The 23399-nt window shown below is 38.1% G+C and overlaps 1 protein-coding gene across 1 annotated transcript in view; it reads right to left on the reverse strand.

Moving 5' to 3' along the window:
- Positions 1-1021: 1021 nt before the first annotated feature.
- The window catches only part of LOC118824764 (ephrin type-A receptor 5), an 83490-nt gene continuing 61112 nt past the window's right edge, over positions 1022-23399 (reverse strand). The window contains exons 9-17 of the mRNA XM_036595150.1: positions 15719-15786; positions 13393-13518; positions 11955-12140; positions 11581-11642; positions 10933-11142; positions 10003-10152; positions 4767-4960; positions 3568-3723; positions 1022-2301 (exon numbers count right to left, since the gene is read on the reverse strand). Coding sequence (XP_036451043.1) covers positions 2196-2301; positions 3568-3723; positions 4767-4960; positions 10003-10152; positions 10933-11142; positions 11581-11642; positions 11955-12140; positions 13393-13518; positions 15719-15786 — 1258 coding nt within the window. The 3' untranslated portion in view covers positions 1022-2195. The remainder of the gene's footprint in view (positions 2302-3567; positions 3724-4766; positions 4961-10002; positions 10153-10932; positions 11143-11580; positions 11643-11954; positions 12141-13392; positions 13519-15718; positions 15787-23399) is intronic.

Consider the following 23399-nt stretch of genomic DNA (forward strand, 5'->3'; position numbering starts at 1 on the left):
CAGTGCTGGCTCAGACTTTCAGTAACCGTTTCAGTTCTTATTTGATTATTTGATTCTTTCTGATTTTGCAATTCCTCAACAAACCATTCTTTTTCCTGACATTGTGCCTCTGCAGACATGCACTCTCAGCCTGACATGCACTGCCACAAAGTTTTGTTGGTCTGATGATCAAAAACAGTGAACCACATACTATTTGGCTACATGAGTTACACCGAATGGATTTCAACTTTGTCATACTGATAATAATGGAATTAAATAATACAGTAATATACAAAACAATTATTATTATTTTACTTTAGGACATTATGTCGGGTTTATTAGCAAAAAAAGCATACAGGCTACTGCTGAAACTCATGAAAAAACACATTAAATAGAATTCTATGGCTGTGTTATATACATAAAATGGATTAAGTGATGATATGGTTACTGAGATAGAAAAAGAAAACTACGAATTTGAGACTGTTTTAAGATTCTTCTCGACTGACTAAGCAGAAGCAGCCAAAGGTTAACATCTCGTTGGGCTGCTTATGCTATTGTGGCAGAGAGTGCCTGTGTTTGTGACATCACTGTAGCTGGGAGTGCATGTCTGCAGATAGACTCAGATAGAAAATTTCGACATAATTTAATCATTAAGATGTAAACAAAGTAATTCAGAGTGGTTTGCTGTGAAATGCTCTGTTCTAGAATTGTTCACAGTGTTGGTGATAGGACCCAGACATCTGAAGACTTTATTGCCTATAAAAACTACATGAAAAGTATATTTTTACAATATGCTAACGGTGGAGAAGTACATGCAGGGCCTGTCTAAGGCAAATAGCCCCAAAAGATTTATCACTAGTTACTGTTGATTTACCAATTTCAACATTACATATCGCTGTTGTCGGAAAAAAAACCTCTCTAAAATGGTAACTTTACATTTTGAAACAATGTAAAGGGCAACAGGTTTTTTCAAATTATGTCAAAAACTGGACAGTGGGCAGACAACCTTTCCTATCACCACCACTGTAAAGAATGACTTTGTTTGCATCTCCCCAACTGAATTATGCAGAAATTTTGAAAAATTGGTGGAATCCCCCTTTAAAGAACTGAAATAATAACTGGCCTTCACAAGCTGCTCTTTAGCTGACATTCAGGGAGAGTATTTCCACTAACTCATTTTGCTCAAAAAGACACTAAAAGGTAATGTTGTTCATACTGTGACTACACTAACTTGCGTCCATTTAAGCCATTGAGTTAAAAATGATATGCTAGACAAAAAGAGCAGAATTGAATAAATAGAAATGAATATCAATGTAGCACAGTCACCTGCAGAATTCACACATCAAGTGCTGTAAAAGGACCAGCTGTAACTGATGAGTTACAGAAAAGCACTATAAGCATTTCTTCACCATGATGAACGTACTGTACACCGTTTACTAATGTCTTCCAGCTAAAAGTATATGAACCCCACATGAACATGGATGGATTTTCTCTTTTCTGCTTTATCTAACTATACACTATTTACACACAGTTTTAACAATGAACAAAATACAGTTCTGTTTTTGAAGCGTCATACTTCATATGTACCCCCCAGCTTAAGACACATATGCTGTGCAAAATGAAAATCTGTACATACGTATCCATTGCTTTTTCCACTTAGAAAGCAAAGAAAGAAGGAAAGAAATTAAAACAGTATGAAGCTTGAAATCTAATATTGCTTTGTAATACACAACCACTTCTTCCTTCGACCAAATAATATGGTTTTCAATCTTACTGCATGACCTTCGCTCCGAGTGATGTTGTGAGGAATAAGGAGTCCAGCTTAAGTAGACTGTAGGTTCTGTTGTATTTCTGGAGGTAATAAGAATTGTTGCATGAGGTTTCGAAAAAGTGCTATACATTCGGCCCAGAGACTCCTGACTGTGGTCCTGGTCAGTGGTCCTACCTGGAGATGTGCCACACTTTTCCAAATTTTCTTGCTTTCAACACGTCCAATTGGGTCCTGCTGTAAACTGTCAAAGTTGTCAGTCTGCTGAGGAGCTGTGCATAAACACATAGAGCGTTTTTAGTCCAGCCTTTGAGCCATTCCCCCCACTGTTGCTCAGGAACATCAAGTCGTTTCCTTTCAATAGTTCAATAGTTCCATTCAATAAATAAGTGTCCATGGTAAAAAGTGCTAGGCTACTACTGTAGGTTCAGCAGGTCTAAGGGCAGCCTCAGACAGGTATGGTGGCATTCATCATCTGAACTCGCATCTCCTGGATGCTGTTGAGGATCTTTTTCTGGTGCCCAGCCAGCGTGACGCCAACCCTCCTCAGATCACTGTAAAAGAGGCAAGACAAGAAGAAGAATATCTTTCAAACCATTGTCAAAACATGTATTTACAGTAATAGTGCTTCAAAGGCTAAAAGACATGCATCAGTTGAAGATTTAGGAATATAATCTGATAAAGATTTCAAGGGTTTATTTAAACTTAAGGGTGAACTTTTTTTTATAAATATAGAAAACAGTAATTCTTGGATAAATGGGAAAAATACTGACTCACATAATTAGAACAACAAGCAGTGAAAAAACTACTTGGACAGTGTCCACAATTTTTTACCATGATTTAAAAAAATACTACAGCATTTTTCAATGTAATCTCCAACATGTCATACAATTAATTATCAAGCACAAATATTCACTCTCATTTGTCTAAGATCAGAAAACATCTTGACTCAAAAACACTTAAAAGAAGCCAACAGACAGTTGCTGAATTCCATCAGCCAGCCTTGCACAGAAAAACAAATACAGTTTAAAAAGTTAGTGTTCAGGCTGCCTTTAAATTCTGATTCAAGTGAATTTTGAATAGTCCATGAGTGGAACAAGAACCTGTGTTTTCAAATAAAGTTCAAATAACTCAAAGTAAAATTCCCCCCAAAAAATTACAGTGTGGAAAGTTTTATTCTTAGGCATGTAATGTTACAGTGTAAAAGTTCTGTTTTTATTTTTGCATTACATTATCATTTATTTCAAATGTTCAAAATGTCTTTTATTATCTACATTTCACATCAATAATATAGAGGGACATGCATCATTATTGTCCAAGGTAATTAGATTTACAGATGTGGCAGATACAGACTTCGTTGAAAAAAAAAAATCTGAAATATTACTTTAATAGATATGAGTAAACTCAAGGATATATAACCCTGGCTTTTACGTTGCTTCTGTACTTGCTGAACATAATACTGACATGACTGAAAACATTTGGAACCCTAATGCTGGGTGATTACATAAAAGCATTTCTAGACGGCTAATCTGATATGTACGTAAATACTTTTGCATGTAACCTGACTTGTGAAGAAGGCTCAATTTCTGTGGACACAATCCAACAATCCCTTTTAAAAACTGGCACTGTCTGCAGATGCAAAAGTGGTTTTAATTCCCAGATGCGCTTAGAATCCCAAAACTTGTTGTCAGACTAATCAAAACAAAGTCCTGGCACAATTAAATGGGGTTGCATTTTTAATGTGGTTGGACTGGCTGTTAATGTACGGCAAACAATGCCCACGACCCCCTCGGCAGGGAAACAACAGCGGGGGGACTTACTCCAAGGTCATCTGAGTGACTACTTCCAGTGAAGTGTATCCACTTTCCATGAAAAGCTCGGTGTATCGACCCATTTTTATGGCATCTAACCATTCCCCCACAGAGCTGAACACACAGATCTCTGCGCTGCCATGCTCCACTAATAAATTGGACACCCTGTGGGAAAGACAAATGGACCATTGAACAAATGGATGCATAAATCTAACATTTCAGTGCTACATAAAGACCATACAGTAAAGATGAAGACAGGCCTAAGTTGATCTTTTTGCCCATGTATGAAGACCTAATAAACAACAACACATCACACTAGCCCTATTTCTAATCCAGATGCTTAAGCTAAACATTCTTTCACAGGATTTTAAAGTTTAAACTGTTCAACTGCAATGTAATAGAAATGAGACAAATCAGCAGAGTTCAGCTTACCACTGCTCTTTACATGATATTTATTATTCTACGATTTATGACAGACTCATTATGATTATGAAATTAGAGCTCATTTACAAGCTGAATGTAAAATTAATATATAATAATCAGTGACAATTTAACTAAAGACCCAGTTATTGCTGCAATAGGCAACAGTGCGGAATTGCTGCGTTAATATGCAAGACCCACAAAACAAATTCCCTCACTGTAAATCAATTTCTTATTAAATGTAACCATAATTCCATAACACAATTGCAAATAATGGATGATTCCAGCATGTACAAAATACAGAGCGATTCACAACGCAGAAAATATATTTGATACCATGTAATCACCGTAATTGGGAGTCATTTGTACGCTGTCACTTCCGCTTAACTCAACATTAAATCATGAAATACCAGAGCTTATTTGTTTCAAGTGTCATTAAATCTTGATTTTGCGTGACAGCCATGCAGCAAGGGCTGTTAACACCGAGTTATCAGCGTTTCGCAGACATGACACAGTTTTTATGCTTGCAGCCTGGGATGATAAAATGGCATAAATAACAACAATATTTGCATTTACTTTAAAGGAAGCTACTCTAATAAATAAAACAGGGATGGAGGAGATACAGAGACACAAGAGAGAGCACACAGGTGAACTGAAAACAGAAAATGAGAACGAGACACATCTATACAGAGGTCAGAGGAAAGGGAATGCAATAGCATGCACCATAAATAATAACATTATAATAATTACATAAATAACCATTACAGTAACAACTGATGTACTCTTACCTGTTGGAGGGGTTGACGAGGCTTTTTAAGCTGCTCGGGTTGCGGATGAGTTTGTCCAGTAAGCTCACTATCTCCTCAAACTTGGGCCGGCTGTTTCTGTCCTTCTGCCAGCAGTCCATCATGAGGTGGTAGAGAGCTGTAGGGCAGTCCATGGGGCCCGGCAGCCGGTAACTCTCCTCTACTGCCTTTATCACCTGACATACACAACAAACACATATACCTAATATATTACCCGCATTGCAGGTGAAGGTGTATAGTAGTGTACACAATGTCTATAATATATAAGCTTGCTTATGCCAAGCCAAGAGGGAACCATATACAATACTGTGTAGAAGCTAGAGACCTCTCTTCATTTAACTTCCAGTTGACACAGCCATCAGTACAAGTCTTCACTTTTCAATGTCAGAAAACATATTTAACAGAAAATTACATTATTTAGTGAGCCCACCCTTCGCCATCTCACAACGACGTAATCCCAAACACATTCAGCGATGTTGAAGTCTGGTCTCTGGGGTGGACAGTCCATTGTTCCTAGAACACCAGCAGCTTCTTTGTTTGATTTGCAAATTATATTCTTTTTTGGTTTGTTTTCTCTTTTCAGTAAGGGCTTCTTTACAGCTACATATCCTTTCAGAGCCATAATGCTGAGTTGTCTTCTCACTGTGGAAGGATGGATAGAACCTTGGATTTTTTCAGACCTGAAGCAAGAGTGAAACTCGCTTTCCCTTCTCTATCTGAAGGCTTTAAGTACTGTTTATCTGATGGGGATAGTTTTGATGATTCACCCGGTCCTGTATGGTTGTTAGGAGTCCTGTTTTCCCTACATCTTAAAAAAAAAGCTAATTTCATTCATTTTTGTTTGACTTTGCCCTTCCTAATGCAAATGGATTATCTTAAACCTAATCTCATAACTTGTGCTTAATGGCTGTTTTGACCGGACATTAAATAAATTAAGGGTGGTCTTCATTTTTGCAAATTACTGTAGGGATAGTTTCTCAGACAGGGATTAAGGCTAGTGCTGGACTACATAGTATTTTGAAAGGAGATTCTCCTTTAAAAGGAAAGTGTAGTTCAGGACTAGGCTTAATCCCTACCCAGGAAATTAGCCCATACTGTTTATTGATTTAAGTGTTTACTGTATTTGTTGTAGAATAACTTTCAGTGTCAAGTATTAGCCTTCATTAAATTTCTGTAGACATTTTTGTTTGCTGTAAATTGTATTTTTTTTTTTTTTGTTCAACATTATACAAACAGCTCAACATTATACCAACGTTACTTTCAACTTTGTGATCTAATTGGCTGAGATGCATTCTTCCATGGCACTCTATCTTATTCTCATGTAACCCAGCAATAACTATTCATGCAAATTTCACTCGTCACAGTAAGAATGTCTTTTTGATTTTATATAACAATAACTTAAACTAGACGTTATATCGAATTCTAAATGAGGTATTTTTAGACATTTTATTCAATATTTGAAGAATTTAGGGAATGAGAAGATGTAATTGAAGGATAAATGATTTACTGTAATTATCTATTTATAGTAAGTTCTTGTCACATTTTCTGCCTCAAGGCCACCACTTTTGAACTACGAGACATTCTGAATATAATTTATGATGCTATTCATACTAAACTGCAAAGACTTTCACCTAATAAAAGAAAACAACTTATCAGACTGTGTGCTGGTTACACCAGGCTAAATTGGGAGCTCTTTTTGGCATGTTCTGTGTTTATTTAAGGTTTCAGAAGACTGCCAGGAGGCGAGAATTGACTACTGCATCGGGCAAGATGCCGACCTATCGTCTCTCTCTATATCTTTCTGCCTCTAACAACCCCCCCTCACTCCCACACTCACGGAAAAAAGAGAAAGCCAACACAAGAGCGGCTCAGAAACCAATCCCCGACGGCAAAATCTCACAGAGAGAGAAAAAAGGAGAGAGCAAGAGTGAGCGAGAGAGCAAGACATAGAGAGAAAGAGAGAGAGAGAGAGAGAGGGAGCGAGCAAGAGAGAGAGAGTCTGCTCTAGCAGAGCAGGGAGAGATCTGAGGCAGCCCTCATGAAGGCATTAAATAAAACATCAAATAACTTTCTCTTTCCCAAGTGAGCGTGAAACAGATTAATGATGGAGAGGAGAGGGGGATCTGAGGCTGGAATGAAGCCGTCACTGGCAGGCTAGCAGGGGGGAAAAAGGTCAGCGCTGCTTGATAAAAACATGACTGGAAATTGCACCTCCTTCAGGGGCATACTGAGAAAACTTCGGCATCGTGTCCTCCTTTTCAGTTTTCTCACACGCGCACGCATGCTACTGCTTGCACTGACATGTGACACTAGCATCCACATAAAAGATAAAACAAAACTGGAGGCAATGCAGAATAGCGCAACATCCAATTGACTCTTAATGACACTGTGTAATATGTAAAAAGTAATACTGAAGTTGAAAGTCTAGCGTTTCAAGACTAATTGAAAGCTCTGTCTATAAACAGCTTTGTAGCTGCGCGCTGTTTAATGCTGCAACACACGGCAGAAGCGTTGCTGCCAAATGAAATTCTACTTTCTGCACATTTATAAGACTCGCGCTGCATCTCTTCCAGCAAAGTTCACCAAGTTCAAACTCTGCTTTTGCTTCAGTCTGGCTTTACTTTTCCAGCTTCTCCCCTGCCTCTGATTCCTCTCTTCATAGACAAGCAACTTTTGACTCGTCTGCAGCCTAGGGGACGGTATGTTATCATTATCGTGATACATTTTGTCATAATATGCTTTTCGGTGCCACATTATTTGAAGGCTACCTACCTAAGACTTCCTAACACACGCATAAGCACCGAATAACATTTAAAATGCAATATTTGCAAGACGACACAGGATGTTTTATTATGTAAATGACATTTCGTTGACACAAGGGCCCATAAACTCAGGTGACAGATGTGTTAACACTCTTACAAAACTTTACTCCCAAATAATTGAACTTATACAACAAGAATGTATTTAAGAACACGATATACTGTTTCAGAAAATAGGGTTTTTAACTATGCCTCTGCCTTATAAGCTCTTCATTAAAACAGAAAAAATGTTAGTCACTAAGGCCCTTACCTCAATACAGTGTTATTTACTTCACAAAGTATCCTACATTGTCTTGTGAAAACTGACTGATTACTAAAGGCAAGTGTAATATAGTAACTGTATAGCATTGCTGTCAGAACAAAACACTTGTTGCTTCAACTTTTAATATATATTTCATATATTTTGCACCATTTATTTTGGTCCATTCATTGTGAAATGTTTACACAATGCAATGGCTTTGATACGATGGTAACAATAAATTGCACAGAATAGAAATAGCTGATTGGATGAAAGTCCATATGGCACTACTTTATCACGATGTTAAATTTTTGCATTATCACCCATTCTTACTACTGGGTGCTCCACTACAGCACTACAGCAATATCCTCTACTGCTCTAAATTGTGACCCCCATCCCCACTGACCATGTTTAAAAATGTCAATTATGCCAGGACTTGCCCCCATTCCCAATCAGTTTATGGACGGCTACACATACAGCACCCCATCTCTCAGCCTTCCAGTGCAAATCACATTGCACATACTACTCACATACAGCTTTAAAATGGCCAGAGGGAGCAATTACAGCACTGCTGCGCTGGATGACTTGGAAAGATCAACTGGGAGTCAAACTCACCCAAAGCCCTCACTTGCCTCAGAATTCATTCATAAATATAAGATCACAAGCCAAATAAATGTGAATGTGAATATAACTGATTGTTATAGCTGATATGCAGTATTTAACCTCTGTGTTATATAACTGAAAAATAGGTCATATTCAAACACCACTACACACTTAAAAAAGACAGTTCTTCAAGAGTTCTTTAGTAAAGAAAATGGTTTTATTTGGAACCATGAACACTCAAGGAAACAATGCATAATGAAAGGGTTCTTTACATCGTTAAAGGGTTCTTCTGAATGATGCAGTGTGTTTTATATGGTTCTAAACAGAACCTTTCTTGAAAAGGATTCTATAAAGCACCAAAAAGGGTTTTTTTATTGTTACAGGCTTGATATTTTCAAAAAGGTTCTATATAGAACCATCTACAGCACGTTCTTCATCAACCTGAAGACCTTTTTAACAATGCAAAAAATCCTTTAATCATCCAAAGCGTTCTTTGAGTGTTCATGATACTATATAGAACCATTTTCTTCACTAAAGAATTCTTGAAGAACCATCATTTTTTAGAGTGTTCCAAAGTTAAACTCACATTCAGTTTGAACAGAACACATTGTAAACTGTTCAGTGAATGAAAACTGATGCTTTAATGCAAACCTTGTTGTGGAACTGGGCTCTGCTGTTTAGTAGAGTTGTGTTCAAATGTACTGCAGCACAATAAGGAATTTTAATAAGTTCTGTAATGAATTTTAAAGCAAATCAATAACGATTTACATCCTAGGCATATGAATATTTAAAGCAATGCGGCGAGAGATAAGTAGAACAATATTGTGCGAGAAGACTCATTAAACAGCATCCTCGATGCTGTTTAATATCTTCAGCTCCAGAAGAAATTGAGTAAATGTATGAGTTTCGGGTAGATGAGGAAAATTTTTTAATAATGTAGCTATAGAACTGCAATAATTACCTTCTGCTTATGACGTTTCATGGTTTATTTTTGCACCATGGCAAAGTGTTTTATTTCCCATCCTTTTTCAAAATACATCTTCATCGAATCAAATCCGACCCGAGTTACAGCACCAAGTTTTGAAGCCTGACACCAAAAGGACCATATTAAACTGAACATTCCTAATGATAGTGCCTGATAAGCTGCCTTAGCGACAATGTTAACCCTTCTAGAAATAATGATAACAAAATCATATTACTTAGATCGAAAGAAGCAGAAAATTCAATTAATTTCTAAGACAGGTGGTGTGGAAAACATCCCTGCAGATTTCATTTAAAACTGAAAGCAAGACTCCTGAAAAAAGCTGTAATAAAGGCAAAGATTGGACACAGTAATTTTCTGTTAATTTACAGCTTTTTTCCTGATTTTGAGTAACTTGTACAAACGGGCTGCTTTGACTGAAGATTAAATAAATGAAGTGTGGTCTCTGACTTTTCCAAAGAACTGTGTATAGATGAGAAGCAATGACAGATCACATCCTGTCAGCTTTGGACAAGCTGATGAACTGCAAGTCTATGACAGTTTTACGGAATCAAGACAGCTAAGTGTTAAACTTACATCTTGATTGCTCATCTCCCAGTACGGCCTTTCTCCGTATGACATCACTTCCCACATGACAATGCCGTAGCTCCACACGTCGCTGGCTGAGGTGAACTTTCTGTAGGCGATGGCTTCTGGAGCCGTCCACCTGATGGGAATCTTCCCGCCCTGAGTGACAAACAGCACCAAATTAGATCAGAAAGTATTCCTGTCAAAGCATCCTTACCAGCACTTATCACTCCCTATTCACAGCTGGGGAAAAAAAAGGAACAGAGTGGGTAAATATGGTGACAGGAAGAATGCGGGACATGGATGTCTTTGCATTCTTCCTGCTAATTGGCTGTCCTGGAGCCGCCATTCTGCAATTCTGGCAGTGCCTCTCATATGCTATTAGTGAAGCACATCTCAATTTACTACTCCTTAGACAGCTCACACGAACACACAAACACAGACGCACACACAGAACTGTGACATGCCAAGGTGGAAATGATGAAAAGGGAAAAAATAATCACGCCGGCACCAATTACAGCAGCTGATGCTGAGCTACTAATTATCCCTCTTTCAAAGCCAGCATCACTCGGCTCCATGTTTATTAATAGCCAATTCAGCCTGGAGCCTAACGCCCTGCTGTAGACATGAGCCCCACTCAATAAAGGGCCCAGCAAAGGAAAATATTCACCTAATAGTATTATGACTACCTGCCATTTGTTGTAATGGACTCAAAGAGATTGTGATTTCCAGTTCAATACATGCTACTCATCAATGAAAGGAAGAGAGAGAGCAATACAGAGAGAGAGGAGGCAGTATTGAACAGTAGGGTGCTGGAGGCAGTTAGCTTTGTAGAGAGCTGAAAGGGTTCAAATTGGATTCTGACACAGATGGATCTGGAGTGCTGGCTAATGGCACAGGGGTCAGTGTGTGAGCAGGCTGGCATGACTCTGCACGTACACGGGTAGTATAGGCCGCCTCCGGGTCATCCTCCAGCACTCGAGACAGGCCGAAGTCAGACACCTTACACACCAGGTTGCTGTTGACCAGGATGTTGCGGGCGGCCAGGTCTCGGTGCACGTAGCCCATGTCGGAGAGATAGCGCATACCTGAGGCGATGCCACGCAGCATACCAACCAGCTGGATCACCGTGAACTGCCCGTCATTTTTCTGCAGGACCAGCCACGAAGAGATATTAGATACATCAGATACATAAGATCATTATCAGTATCAGTCAGTATGGGTGACATGTAAACTACGGTTCATAAATTTGGAGTCACTTACAATGATACAAAACCATTTTTACTGCAGATATATGTATAAACTGACTTCTATTATGATGCTGGCACTTTACAACTTCTGTTTCTAATGCAGTTTCAAATCAGTTGTAGGAACATGTAAGCAATAAATTTCAGATATGTCCAGAATAATGAACAGAGCTTTAGAATACTCTAAAATGACTGAGAAAGCTGTATAACATAGAAAATGAAGTTAGAATAAAATTAATTTTCAGAATGCTTCATAATTCAAAATTGGTAATCAACAAAATTAGAGAAATACAGCATCGTTTTACATGCCATTTATGGTGTAATGAAAGTGAGGACACACCTTCAAAAAGGTGTCGAGAGACCCGTTCTCCATGTACTCTGTTATGATCATCACCGGTTTGCCTTAAGAGTTGAAAGGAGAGTAAAACAAAGCATTATTGAGTGCTCGTCTTTATGAGACAGTTCATAAAACATAAAGGCTAAGAGGCTCAGTTAATCAAAGCTGCTGTTAAACAGTAAAAAAGTGCACTGCTAGCATAAATCTGGGACACTTCACTGAGTCATAAACTAATATTATACTTTCATTAAGATCTTCCTGATCCAGAGAGCCCATTAATAATCTTAACAGCTCTGATGTATTTACATACTGTATGGTAGTTTCACTGCCCTTGCACTTGTTTTGCATCGATGAGTCTCTGTATGCAGGGCACTCACTCTTAGTGACCACGCCTTCCAGGTGGATGATGTTGGGATGATCGAACTGGCCCATTATGCTGGCCTCAGCAAGGAAGTCTCGCCTCTGTTTCTCTGTGTAGCCTGCTTTCAGGGTCTTGATGGCCACGGTGATCTCTCTCTTCCCCGGCAGCCTCAATGGGCCACTACACACCTCCCCAAACTCACCTGTCAAACATGAGACAGACATGCCGTCAATCACTGAATACAGAGTGGATACGGAAAGAGAGACAGAGAGAGAAAGTGCATATATAACATGTTAATACAGAACTTATTAAGAATTTTATGTATGTAAAGCTACCAAGTAGAGTAGAACTGAAAATTCTCCAGCTGCCTTGTCATATATATGATATGCCTGACAAGAATCAGAAAATGTATTGTTTTAATTTTGGCTACGTTTTCTGACGTAAATAACATGAGACAGGTAAGTGCACTTGCGCTGTATTCTAATGACAAAAAAAGCTGTTACTGAGAAAACAAAACAGACAAAACACAACTGCACTAGAACACCAAAACTGGACATCTGGCATGTGGAGTAAGGTTGTGGGACTGATGAGTCTAATTTTGTAATTGGGATTACTTTGAACCTGACAAGTAGAAAATGCAACCAACTCCTAAGACTGAACTTTGGATTTTTTTTTTTAATATACTGAATGCTGAACTTGGTGTGGAAAACATTCTTATGAATTTCTTTGAAAAACTGAAAGCAAGACGTCCAAAAATAATGGAAGCTATAATAAAGGAAAATCTTGCTGCAGTCAGACCAAAACTTCGTATCTCCATTTTTGTCGTTTTTCAGTTGTCCTCTATATTGCGTGTAAATTTCATGATGAATGGAATGAAATAAAATGGCCCAGAATTTTTTGGAAACATGTCTGGTTCGATTGACTTACATTACACGTAAAGTATGTTTTTTCCTTCTCCTGTCAGTTTGGAGATATTAAGTTTTGGTCTGACAGCAGCGATATATATATATATATATATATATATATATATATATATATGTGTGTCACCCCTAACACATATATATTTTTTTTTATACTACTGTGAGTTTTACCTTAAGCTCAGGTCATACAGCAGATCACTAGTGACCCATGACCTCATTAAAGGTTATGACAGTTTTGCATTATCATGGAAACTGGCAGAGCATATTGTTTTAGAAATACCAGGTCTCTAACGACCTGAAGTGGGTGAAAAACTCATGTGTTAATGGTAAACTTTATGCAGAAAACTGGACAATACAGAAAACAAAACCTGTTTGAAAAAATAAGGGGAAATCTCAAAACTGCCTTCTGTTTTCCAGGTAAGTGAACCAACATTGCATCGAAAAACTTAATTAAAATTCTTCCAGAGGTTTCCTCTGTTTTTTTTTCTTTTCTGTATTTTCTTTTATTCATTTTTTTAGGCAGAGCATACTCACCGGCTCCTATCACGCGTTCTATTGTGATGCAGGAGACATCAATCTCTTTAGCAAACTCATGGACAGCCTGGTTGGGATCTTCGTAGGTGTGAGGATCAATGTAGGTACGCACTCCTGGGAATTTAACTGTGAGGAAAGACAGAGTGAGAAAAGAAAGGAATAACATTTCATTCATTCCACTGTGCAGCTTTCTGGAGGAACAGTTATGTAAGACAACATTACAGGTGCAGGATGTGAGAGTGGTGAGCTGCTGCTTAATGTGGCTCTCTGGGGAGAGGTGTTCTCCCCTTATAACCAACATACAGAAAATACTGAGTACAGCACTGAATACTGACAGAGAGATTCAGGCTACCTTGTATGTTTTTACGTGAGATGGAGACACGGATGCAGGAAGTGGAAGTGCTGAGGATGCTGCATCACCCCCAGATTCCAGGATTGCAACAGATAAAACTAATAATAAACATTCTGAATGTTATAATAATTTGTGCATAGTGCAGACAGTGCTTGATTTAGAGTGGAGTTTGTATTTTTATATTTTAAAAACCATCGTGCACTAGTCGTGCACTGTTTAAGGGAATGCTGTATTTTCATTATAGTGAGTAGATAACGGGTGCTTTGGGTGTGCACTGTTCAAACACACGCAGGTCTTAGTTCAAAGAGTGAAAGTCTATGCAGAGTTATAGGGCATTTCTGAGCCCCAAAGCAGTCTAACATTGTTTTTAAATAAAAAACAAATCAAAAGTAATGAAGGTTTTATCAATCGACACAATCGATTACCACGTCACATTTCAACAATCTGACTGGTCACCAGTCAGTTCTTTTGCATAAAGTTCGGCCAGGATGAGAGAGCTCTGCGAAGATGTGCATCAGTGGTTTGATGTTATATGTTTATATTGTCATCTCTTGCCTCATTTTAGCACTGTATGACATTCTGATGCAAATTAGCATAAAAAATTAAAAATTTCAAAACAGTCAAATCATTTTGTTTGACGTTATTCGCATCACATACACGCTACGCTCAACTTTAAAAACCTTCACGCATCCCTAGATGGAAATGTGATGTACATGTGACCACTGCTGTAGGCCTTAAGCTAGTCTGTAAATTCTGAAGTTTGCTGTATCCTCACCAATAATGGACACCTGTTAACAGTTTTTATCAGTGACTTGTTGCTATTATATAAAAACCTTGCAATTTCTTTTTTCTTTTTTTGCACCATTCAAATCTGCCATTTATAATGTGTGAACATTTTATGATGAATGGTCAATAGAAATAGTCCAAATTTACTTGGAGTTGAATTTGGTTATATTAAGAATAACTTAGTCAGTTTGCATTGTAATCCATGTAATTACTGTATAATAAGCCATAGGATATAACAACCCTGGGAATTTAAGGGGTTAAGAACATTTTCCTTTTAAAGCAAAGGCACTAAGACATATTCTAAGGCTTGATTTTCTGCAACTTGCTGATAGCACTGTTTCATGCTGATGGATACTTCTAACATTTGCTCACTTTTGATCAATGAGTAGCTCTGTTTAAACATTCTGGTCAAGTTAACACTGAAAGTAGTCTGAGCCTGGTGCAGAGAAGAAGAACTGTCTTTACTGAGAGATAAATGTGAGCACATACAAAGAAATCTGAAGGCATTTTATCTGGGTTTACAGCTCTATCTTTCTGTCTGTCTAGATCAGGTAGTGTTTTTCGTGCTGTATCATTGTTATTCATTGAATTGACTGTATAGTCGCATCACAATGTCCACTTCATTATAATATTTAAGTTTTGGCTTGGAATTTGTCAGTAGATCCATATGCGTTACCTTAACCCACACAAAGCTTAACTTTCCAAACAGCATTGCAAAAAAAATGTACATAGTTCTTAGATTTTAGTGTTGTGGATTGCAGGATTAGAAACAAAGAACCAAATAACACTATTATACTACACTAAACAATATTTTACTATTTTATTATCTTGCTGTTGATACGTCTTGTGCTCTGTGTTGTATATACTGTATAAATATTATATGTGCTGCAGCCTATCTTGCACAGGCCACTCTAGTAAAATAGCTGAACCATCATCAGTTTGGATCATCATCAGTGATGTTAAATTGGAATCACCCACTGCCGAAACACAGTTTGAGTGAGAGAGATTTCCTGTCAAAACAAAAAACTGTTCAAGGAGAGCTGTCATTACGTCACTTCGGCCTACTGACTGTTGCGACCAAATCAGAGGACTACAGATTCCTGCTGAACTCTGTATGAACTCAAATGTGCTGGTCCTTCTCTCGCTCACTCTCTCTTTCTCTCTCTCTCTGTGTGTGAGGTGACTTACTGTGGCCGTTGTGGAAGTGCATCTTCTCCTCCTCAGGATCTTGCTTAGCTTTACTGTAGCCACAGCGCCTGGGAAAAGAAAACAACATTCACTTTTTTAGTGGATATGTCAACATGGTTTCTGCTTACAAGCCCTTCTTAAGCCCTGTTAGAGCTGGATTAGATGTACCTGGGTAGGTACGACAATTAAGGTGTTTTGTAAGCTTTGCGATCTGAATGCATTATGAATCTGCAGTGCACTCTCAAACAAAAGGTACCTTTCAAGGTACAAACGCTGTCACTGGGGTGGTACCTTTAGGCAGCATTTTTGGTTAGGAAATATGATTGTACCATATTTATTTGCAATAATCTTTAATAATTTAAGTGGTGTTGACTTCATACACCCTATGTGACTCCAGGCTTTTTATTTTTTTTTCAATTTATAAAGAATGCAATATGAAAAGGTATAAATATGTTATAAATATGTATAAGTATGTATATTTAGGGAAACTAAATTTAGTGTAGCTTTAAGGTACACAATTAGACCTTAAGGACACTGTTGTACCTTTGAGGGTACAATTACACTGTTTATATTTTGGGGTACAAAAATATTTATGCAAAGTACCCTTTCGTCTGACAGTGTCTGTAGTTTTTACAGTCTTTTATAGTAATAACTGTGGAGTGAATGGTCTTCGGTAATTGGCTGCAGTCAGTGCTCCCTCAGTAACAGCAGTCTTGTTCCAATTCAGATATTTATGATAATGGAATAACAAAATCTTCTAACAGACACTACCATGTGGTGTGTTGTTACTGTTATCAAGTGAGACTCCAGTCATATAATGCTTCCCCACAGATACTTCAATACTCCAATACTGCTTTACTCCTAAAATCCTGATCAGTCTATGTATTTCTCCCTCTTTCCTTCCTCTCTCCTTTCTTTCTTCCATTTTTACTGCTTGTTTGGATGCAGAGCTGCTAATTGAAAATACTATAAATTATAGGAGGAGGCCTGCTGCACAGACAAATTGACAGGAAGACTGACATATTGACGGTTTCATCTGTGTTTCAGAAAGGAAGGAGCAGTCTTTTCCTTGGCCAGCAAGGTCCTGTACGTGTGTGTGTGTGTGAGTTTTCAGGAAGGAAACATCTTCCCACAGTGCTTGGATATGCCTGGGACAGATAGCACTTGAGTCAATGTTATGACAACACAGTGATGGTTTAGGATTGGATGACCTGAACTACAAAACTTCAAAACTGACCCACAACCAGCACGCCACCCATATGAAAAATGAACATACTGCAATATACTGTCAATGTACTACACTAAATATATACACTTTAAATAGCAGATATTTTAACATACATTGAATTTGGAATTTTGTATGGGGCAAACTGCTCTAAAAAACTCTACAAAAAATTCTGTTACATTTATCTGGTGCTCTATATTGTCTATACTGGTATACTGGTGTTGAGATCACATAATTTATGATACTATACATTACTATACATGCTATACGCTTTGACAGCATATTTGCACAGTGCTTTAGATTGCTTTAAAAGACAACAGTTCAAAATATATAGTATATTTCCTTTTTGGAAAGCTGTTTTTTGCCTGGCTACCATTTAAAATTCTGTATAAGGTTCTCTTTGTTGTCATTTTAGAAGAAGCAGTAGAGAACAAAACCAAGATTCCTTCTTTTTTTGGGTATAATTTATCTGGATTTTTACAGGACAAATTCCAGGATAGTTTCTATGACTTTTATACACGACAGCTGTTGCTCTAGAAAGGTCACCTTGAAATGACATACAACTCCGGACATTCTTGGCATTAAACAACGTCTAACAACATCTTTACTCACTGAGACACACTCATACAAACCATTCCTCAATCATAATAATTTTCCATTTATACAAAAATGTTAGAAGTAAATATTACGTGTTGCAAGAAGCTGACACAGGAACATAATGGACACTCAAACTGGGCATAAACAGCTAAAATTATGTTTAAATATTTGAGAGAAAATACATGAAAATATGCAATCTCTTTATACTTTTTCATGACTGGATGAATCTCCAGGTTTTCCAGGACATATAAGAAAGTTTCAAGTTATCCTGGAAGCGGCAACCCTGGAAACACTCAAGTCAAAGCTGTGTCGGGATTCTAAGACTTCCTTTTTGCCGAGACTACTCGTTCTCAGGAAGCATGGGCTCATTAAGTTTATTAATGCAAACTCAAATATCATCTGATATTGTAATATCATAATCCATAAAATGCTGTGATATTAAATGTTATCAACACCACCCAGCATGACCTTCGTAGTGTAATGCTGAGGCGTTAGTACTCCAGTGTCCCAAGTGTGCAGCATATCAGTTTCCAGCACAGATATTTCTTTCAATACAAGCTATTTCCCATTTCACTGCAACAGGGGCCTTTCCCACCTCTGTTTAGGCTGGAGAGAACAGAACAGTGCTGTTTGATTGTTCTCTGGTGGGTATTTTGAGCAGGCATTGAGGAAACTGTTTGTGTGTATGTGTGTGTGTGTGTACATGTGTGTGTGTGGGTAATCCTGCAGGATTTAGCTACTCGGCTCTGGCCTCGGGGAGGAGGACATGCTGCACTGAGTTGACTGAGACTGGTGAGTCAGAGACTAGCTTAGAGGCGCATTCGGCTCGCCTGCGTTCCGCTTCCACTTCCTAATTGGACCCCTACCCCATCACTGAACCTGTGACATCATGCGCACTCTGGCCATGCCGTTAACAGAATTTCGCACGACACCCCACCCTGCTAATATTGGCACAGCGTATGGGCTGTGACAGAATGTCACAGTTTGATCTGCGCTAATACATCTGGAGATTCCGCTTCGCCGAACAATGCTTCATGCTCCAGTGTTGAGCGACTTGATAGCCGTGGAAAAACAGTGCTAATGTAAACAGAGCCACTAAGAGGCCCTTAGAGAGATCGAGAGTGGAGGAGAGCGATAGAACTGAGAGAGTTTGAGACTTTTTTCATTTCAGTTCAATTCGTTTCAATTCCATTTTGCAATTTCTTTGAAGGAAGAGCATGAAAAACAAATGCTGAGATGAACCAAGACTCGAAAGAAAAAACTTGCTAAAAGCATGAGGTTTTTTTGTGTGTGTGAAAGGGTGTGAAAGGTCAAATGTGACATTGTGTAACCAAGCTAACATTAGCATAGTGGCAAATTCTTTCACTACCTCCAATAATATAGCCCAGTTTAGTAGTATGGCCTTTTATACTGGAAACTCAAAATCAAGTAGCAATTACACTAATTTCTACAATTACTTATTAGGTTGAATGGGATTTTCTATTTATATAGCTTCAAATAACTGTAACCGTTCTATAATAGTCCTCCTAATTTCTCCATTGTTCTTTCTACATTTCTACTGTTGACAATGCTATCAATTTTAAATTATTGTAATTGTGCTGTTGTATTTGTATGAGTGAAAACTAAGACCAGAATACAACCCTATAATAGAGATGTTCAATCTCACTTAGGTTTTCCTGGTTAAGTAATAGCTGATTAAAAAAATAAATAAATTAGTGTGCTATCAGTATTCCAGGAGCAGCTAGGCTGAACATGTCTGGTCTGTCAGCAGCAGTGCTAGCCACCGACTTTTGACAGGTTCTTTAACAGCCACTGCCCTGTCTGGAGCTAGTGCTCAAGACAGGCTGCCACAGCAGCCGCACAATTGCAGCCTTGTAGTTCATTCATGAGGGCAAAAAGGCTATTAACAACTCTGATAGCTTTCCTGCACCAGCATGGGTTTCCCAGCCATCCCCGGGACATTAAAGGTCGCAGGAGTGTCAAGGCTGGGGCCGAAATGATACACTGATACAGCTTTAGGAGTAATTGCTTCAAAGGGCCCCGTCCTTGAGGTGCTACAACTGCACCTGCTTAAACAATTGGGCCTGCCTTTCTGGCAGCAGTGGGAAGGCTCGTTAGAAATTCCACCCTTTCCCGGCCGTTTCTGCGGGTGCTCTTTCAGCGCCGGGTGTAAATCTAGCCAAAGACTTGACAGCGTCAAATTAAGGACTGCAGCACAGTTCAAGGGCGGAGGGCGAGAAAATAAAGACCACGCTGCCGCACACGGCAGAAGAGAGATGAGCAGCCTTTCGCACCGCTCTCAATTTCCAGGCCGTTGAGAACGGACAGCGTCAGACGAGTCCTTCAGGTGGAAAATGGAATGCTAAAAGCACTCTCTTCACTGACAGAATATTTGTTAGCTTTAAATCTCCCCCTGCAGACCACTCATCAACAGTACGTGTGTAAATCTTTAACCTCACAATCATTCAGTTATGGTAGAAAACATGACTCATTGCATAATTCAATATAAATATAAATTAGACTGCATCATATTTTGCATATTATTCTAATTACAACTGATTTTAAAGACCTTCACACACACTGAACATGACTTGTTCGTTCAATTTCTTCAGACGTCAAAAAATTATTCTAACACATGCAAAACTGCATTTACTATACAGGCCTACAAAAGTGAATAAATATATACTTCATTTCTTAGAAAGCTCCCTATGGTGATGCACATTGGTTGTGATTGCAGTGTTCTGTCATCACATATATCCATATAAGCCTGGGCCGGTAACCCAAACCTCTTATTTTGTGTTTTAAGTGTTGTCGCAGATTTGACTTATTCCCGTATTTGACAGAGACTGTCAGCAAATGGCCTTCACCACATTTTCTGGTCCTCCTTTAAAATCGATCCAAAATGGTTTCAGACGGCTGCAGTGATGCTAGATTTTAAAATGAACTCTATGCTGGTGTCGTTTTTCTGGTCTTCTGACCAAACCTCTAAAGAGAGGCAAGTTTGCAGGTTATAAGGGAAAGACCCCACAGGTTGCAAGAAAAAGTGCAGGAAACCATGGGCTAACAAAGATGAATATAGTTCAATTATACAGTACATGCCCACATCTTAATGCAATATGGTTCAAGTTAACTGCAATTAGACCATATGCAGCTTACCTGCCCCACTGTCACACAGCCCCGCCCCCCAAAGCACGTTCAGCAAGCGCAGCTCAGCAGCTGCGTTCCAGCATCAATCTAATCTAATAATGTAGAATATCACATCACCTTACAGGTTCATAGACAGCTGGTATATGAATTTTTTACCATAACTGATGTTTGTTACCTTGGTAACCTGCTTAATCGTCACTGGGCACAGGCCTTTTAAAAGAAGGTATCGAAAAAATGGGTTTTGGACATTTGAGAGTATGAATTATAAAGCTCATTATGATGCTGAATCTCCTGAATGAGGGATTGAAACTCTCTATGCTCCTTTTCCTTTTTCCAAAACAGGATGTAGCCTAGCCTATGTTAGTGTTTGAACTTTTTTATGAAGATCTTTATCACTTGAGGGAGGCATTTTGTATATTTATATGTATATGTATTTCCAAAAATATGGAGAGACTGTATGTCCAGTTTGCATAGTTTATCCTTTCTGAATATTTTGAGCTTTTCATCTTTCATTTGCAGCATGTTTAGCGTGTAACAGCCTTTACATTCCAAAATTGATGCCGCTGAATCGCCACCATCTGATTTATGCATACACTGGTAATCAACAGGGAAATAAATATCTCATGTATAATCTGACTGTGCAAATTCTCTTTATATCTCCTAGACTGGCTACTTAAGGACATGCATCTCTTTTATAAAGGCAGCTACAAAATCACACGGTGCCTTTCAAACACCCCATTTCTGATCAGCATATCACTCCTCATCATCATAAGACCAAGTGCTCCTCTGTCTGTTTCCTGGGATGCAGGCGAGCGTCTCCTTTGAACACATTGTGCCTGGTATTCAAAGTGGGACAGGATGTGTGGAACAGGATATTGTCACAGGCTCCTCTTCCTGCTCTGTCTTTGTTACACAGTGATGTCAGGGACGATTCTCGTGCCAGAGAGAGCGCAATAAGGAGCGGGGACACACACATTTCCCACCACTGAGCTGGATCTAATGAATAGACGCGGAGACGTGGACATGCCAATAACTCCCTCTGTCAGACCCCTCTGCCAGCTAATATGCAGGAGCCAAATTGATTTTTGTGTAGAAATCCATTGCCACAGATTATATTAGTTGATTTAAATATATGTGGCGACCTTAAATAAGTAGTGCAGCGTACGCTAATTACAAGTGCTAAGCTAATCAAAGCCCATCTAGGCATTGAAAATGAAAACCACTGAAATGTATCATCCACATAATAACATCACCTTGTTATTTACACTGGTGTAATATTACAATGCTTGCCTGCTCATTGATACTAATACATTTCTGCGGCAAGTAACAGAAAAAATGATCTTTTACCATTAATTTGCTAGTAATTCACAACATGATGCATTGTTTGACCCTTAGATGTCTAGATGTTTTATGGAATTTTGCTATACTATTTAAATGTAATTATGTTCTTATATAATGCATTAAATACTTATTTATGTTATGAATACATTCATATTCGATGTATATTCTGTAGGGCCAGATTTCTTTACTGTGTTCATTTGTTGTTCCGCAAAATGAGACCACAACAATAACACTTTCATCAATATTTCATCAATATTAGGGAAGTAACAATACAACTTATGTATTTTTATATACTACATTACAAATACAGTACTGTGCAAAAGGTTTTAGGCAGCAACTTATTTTTAAAAAGCTGTTTATCTGAACATCGGCAGCTCAGAAGGATAAGTGGCTTAGAAGATGGATGTTTATCAGAACAGCAACCATTATTTGCTCAGAAAAAAACACATTAAATTACCATGAATTCAAATGATATTAATACAATAAGTAGCAATTTTATATATATTAGTGTGATTGTTCTACCATTTCCAAACCTCTCCTTGTGGCAGCACAGTATTATTTGTAGTTCATAATAATCATCCAACACCTGTTTTGGCTAATTAATACTTCATTATATTAAATCAGATGTGCTGCTAATGGAATTGAACAAATCCATGTAATGTCTACATCAAAATTTGGGAAAAAAAAGACATTCATGTTACTTTTTACTCTTTTTATATTCTACAGATATACAGTGATTTTATTAGCACTAAAATGAATTTATTTCCCAGATAAATGGCTTTAAATCATGTGCTAAGATGCATAAGACTTTTGCAAAGTACTGTATATACTGTATCGCAGTGTTATATTACTGTATCTTGACTAAAATGTTATGTAGCTTGGGGATAATTTGTTTTAAATATTGCATTTCTATAATGATGAACGCCATAACAATCAATAAAAATGAAACATAAAAATATTAATGTGAAAAATATTTTTATGTTTCATTTTTATAGATTGTTAGGGCGTTCATCATTATAGAAATGCAATATTTAAAACATATTACTCCCAAGCATTTTCAGCCACTCCTTGTTTTTGCTGTATCAAAACGTTCATCAAATCGATACACTACTGTATTGTATCAAACACAATAACACATTTTTTGAATCATTACTTTCATTAAATATTTTCTCTTCTACTTACAAAACACGAGCGTGGTTCAAATGTGAATCTGCACCTATGACAAAATTTCTGTTTCAATGAGCTGTGAGTGAGAAATAATTCAAACGAAATGACAACATACTTCCAACAGAGCTGGTGATAACTGTGTCTTCTAGGGGTTACTGCTGTATGTGCTTCTGCTAAGAGAGCAAACAAACTGAACTTGGCAGA

This window comes from Colossoma macropomum, unplaced genomic scaffold (genome assembly GCF_904425465.1).
Source record: "Colossoma macropomum unplaced genomic scaffold, Colossoma_macropomum, whole genome shotgun sequence".
Classification (NCBI taxonomy): domain Eukaryota; kingdom Metazoa; phylum Chordata; class Actinopteri; order Characiformes; family Serrasalmidae; genus Colossoma; species Colossoma macropomum.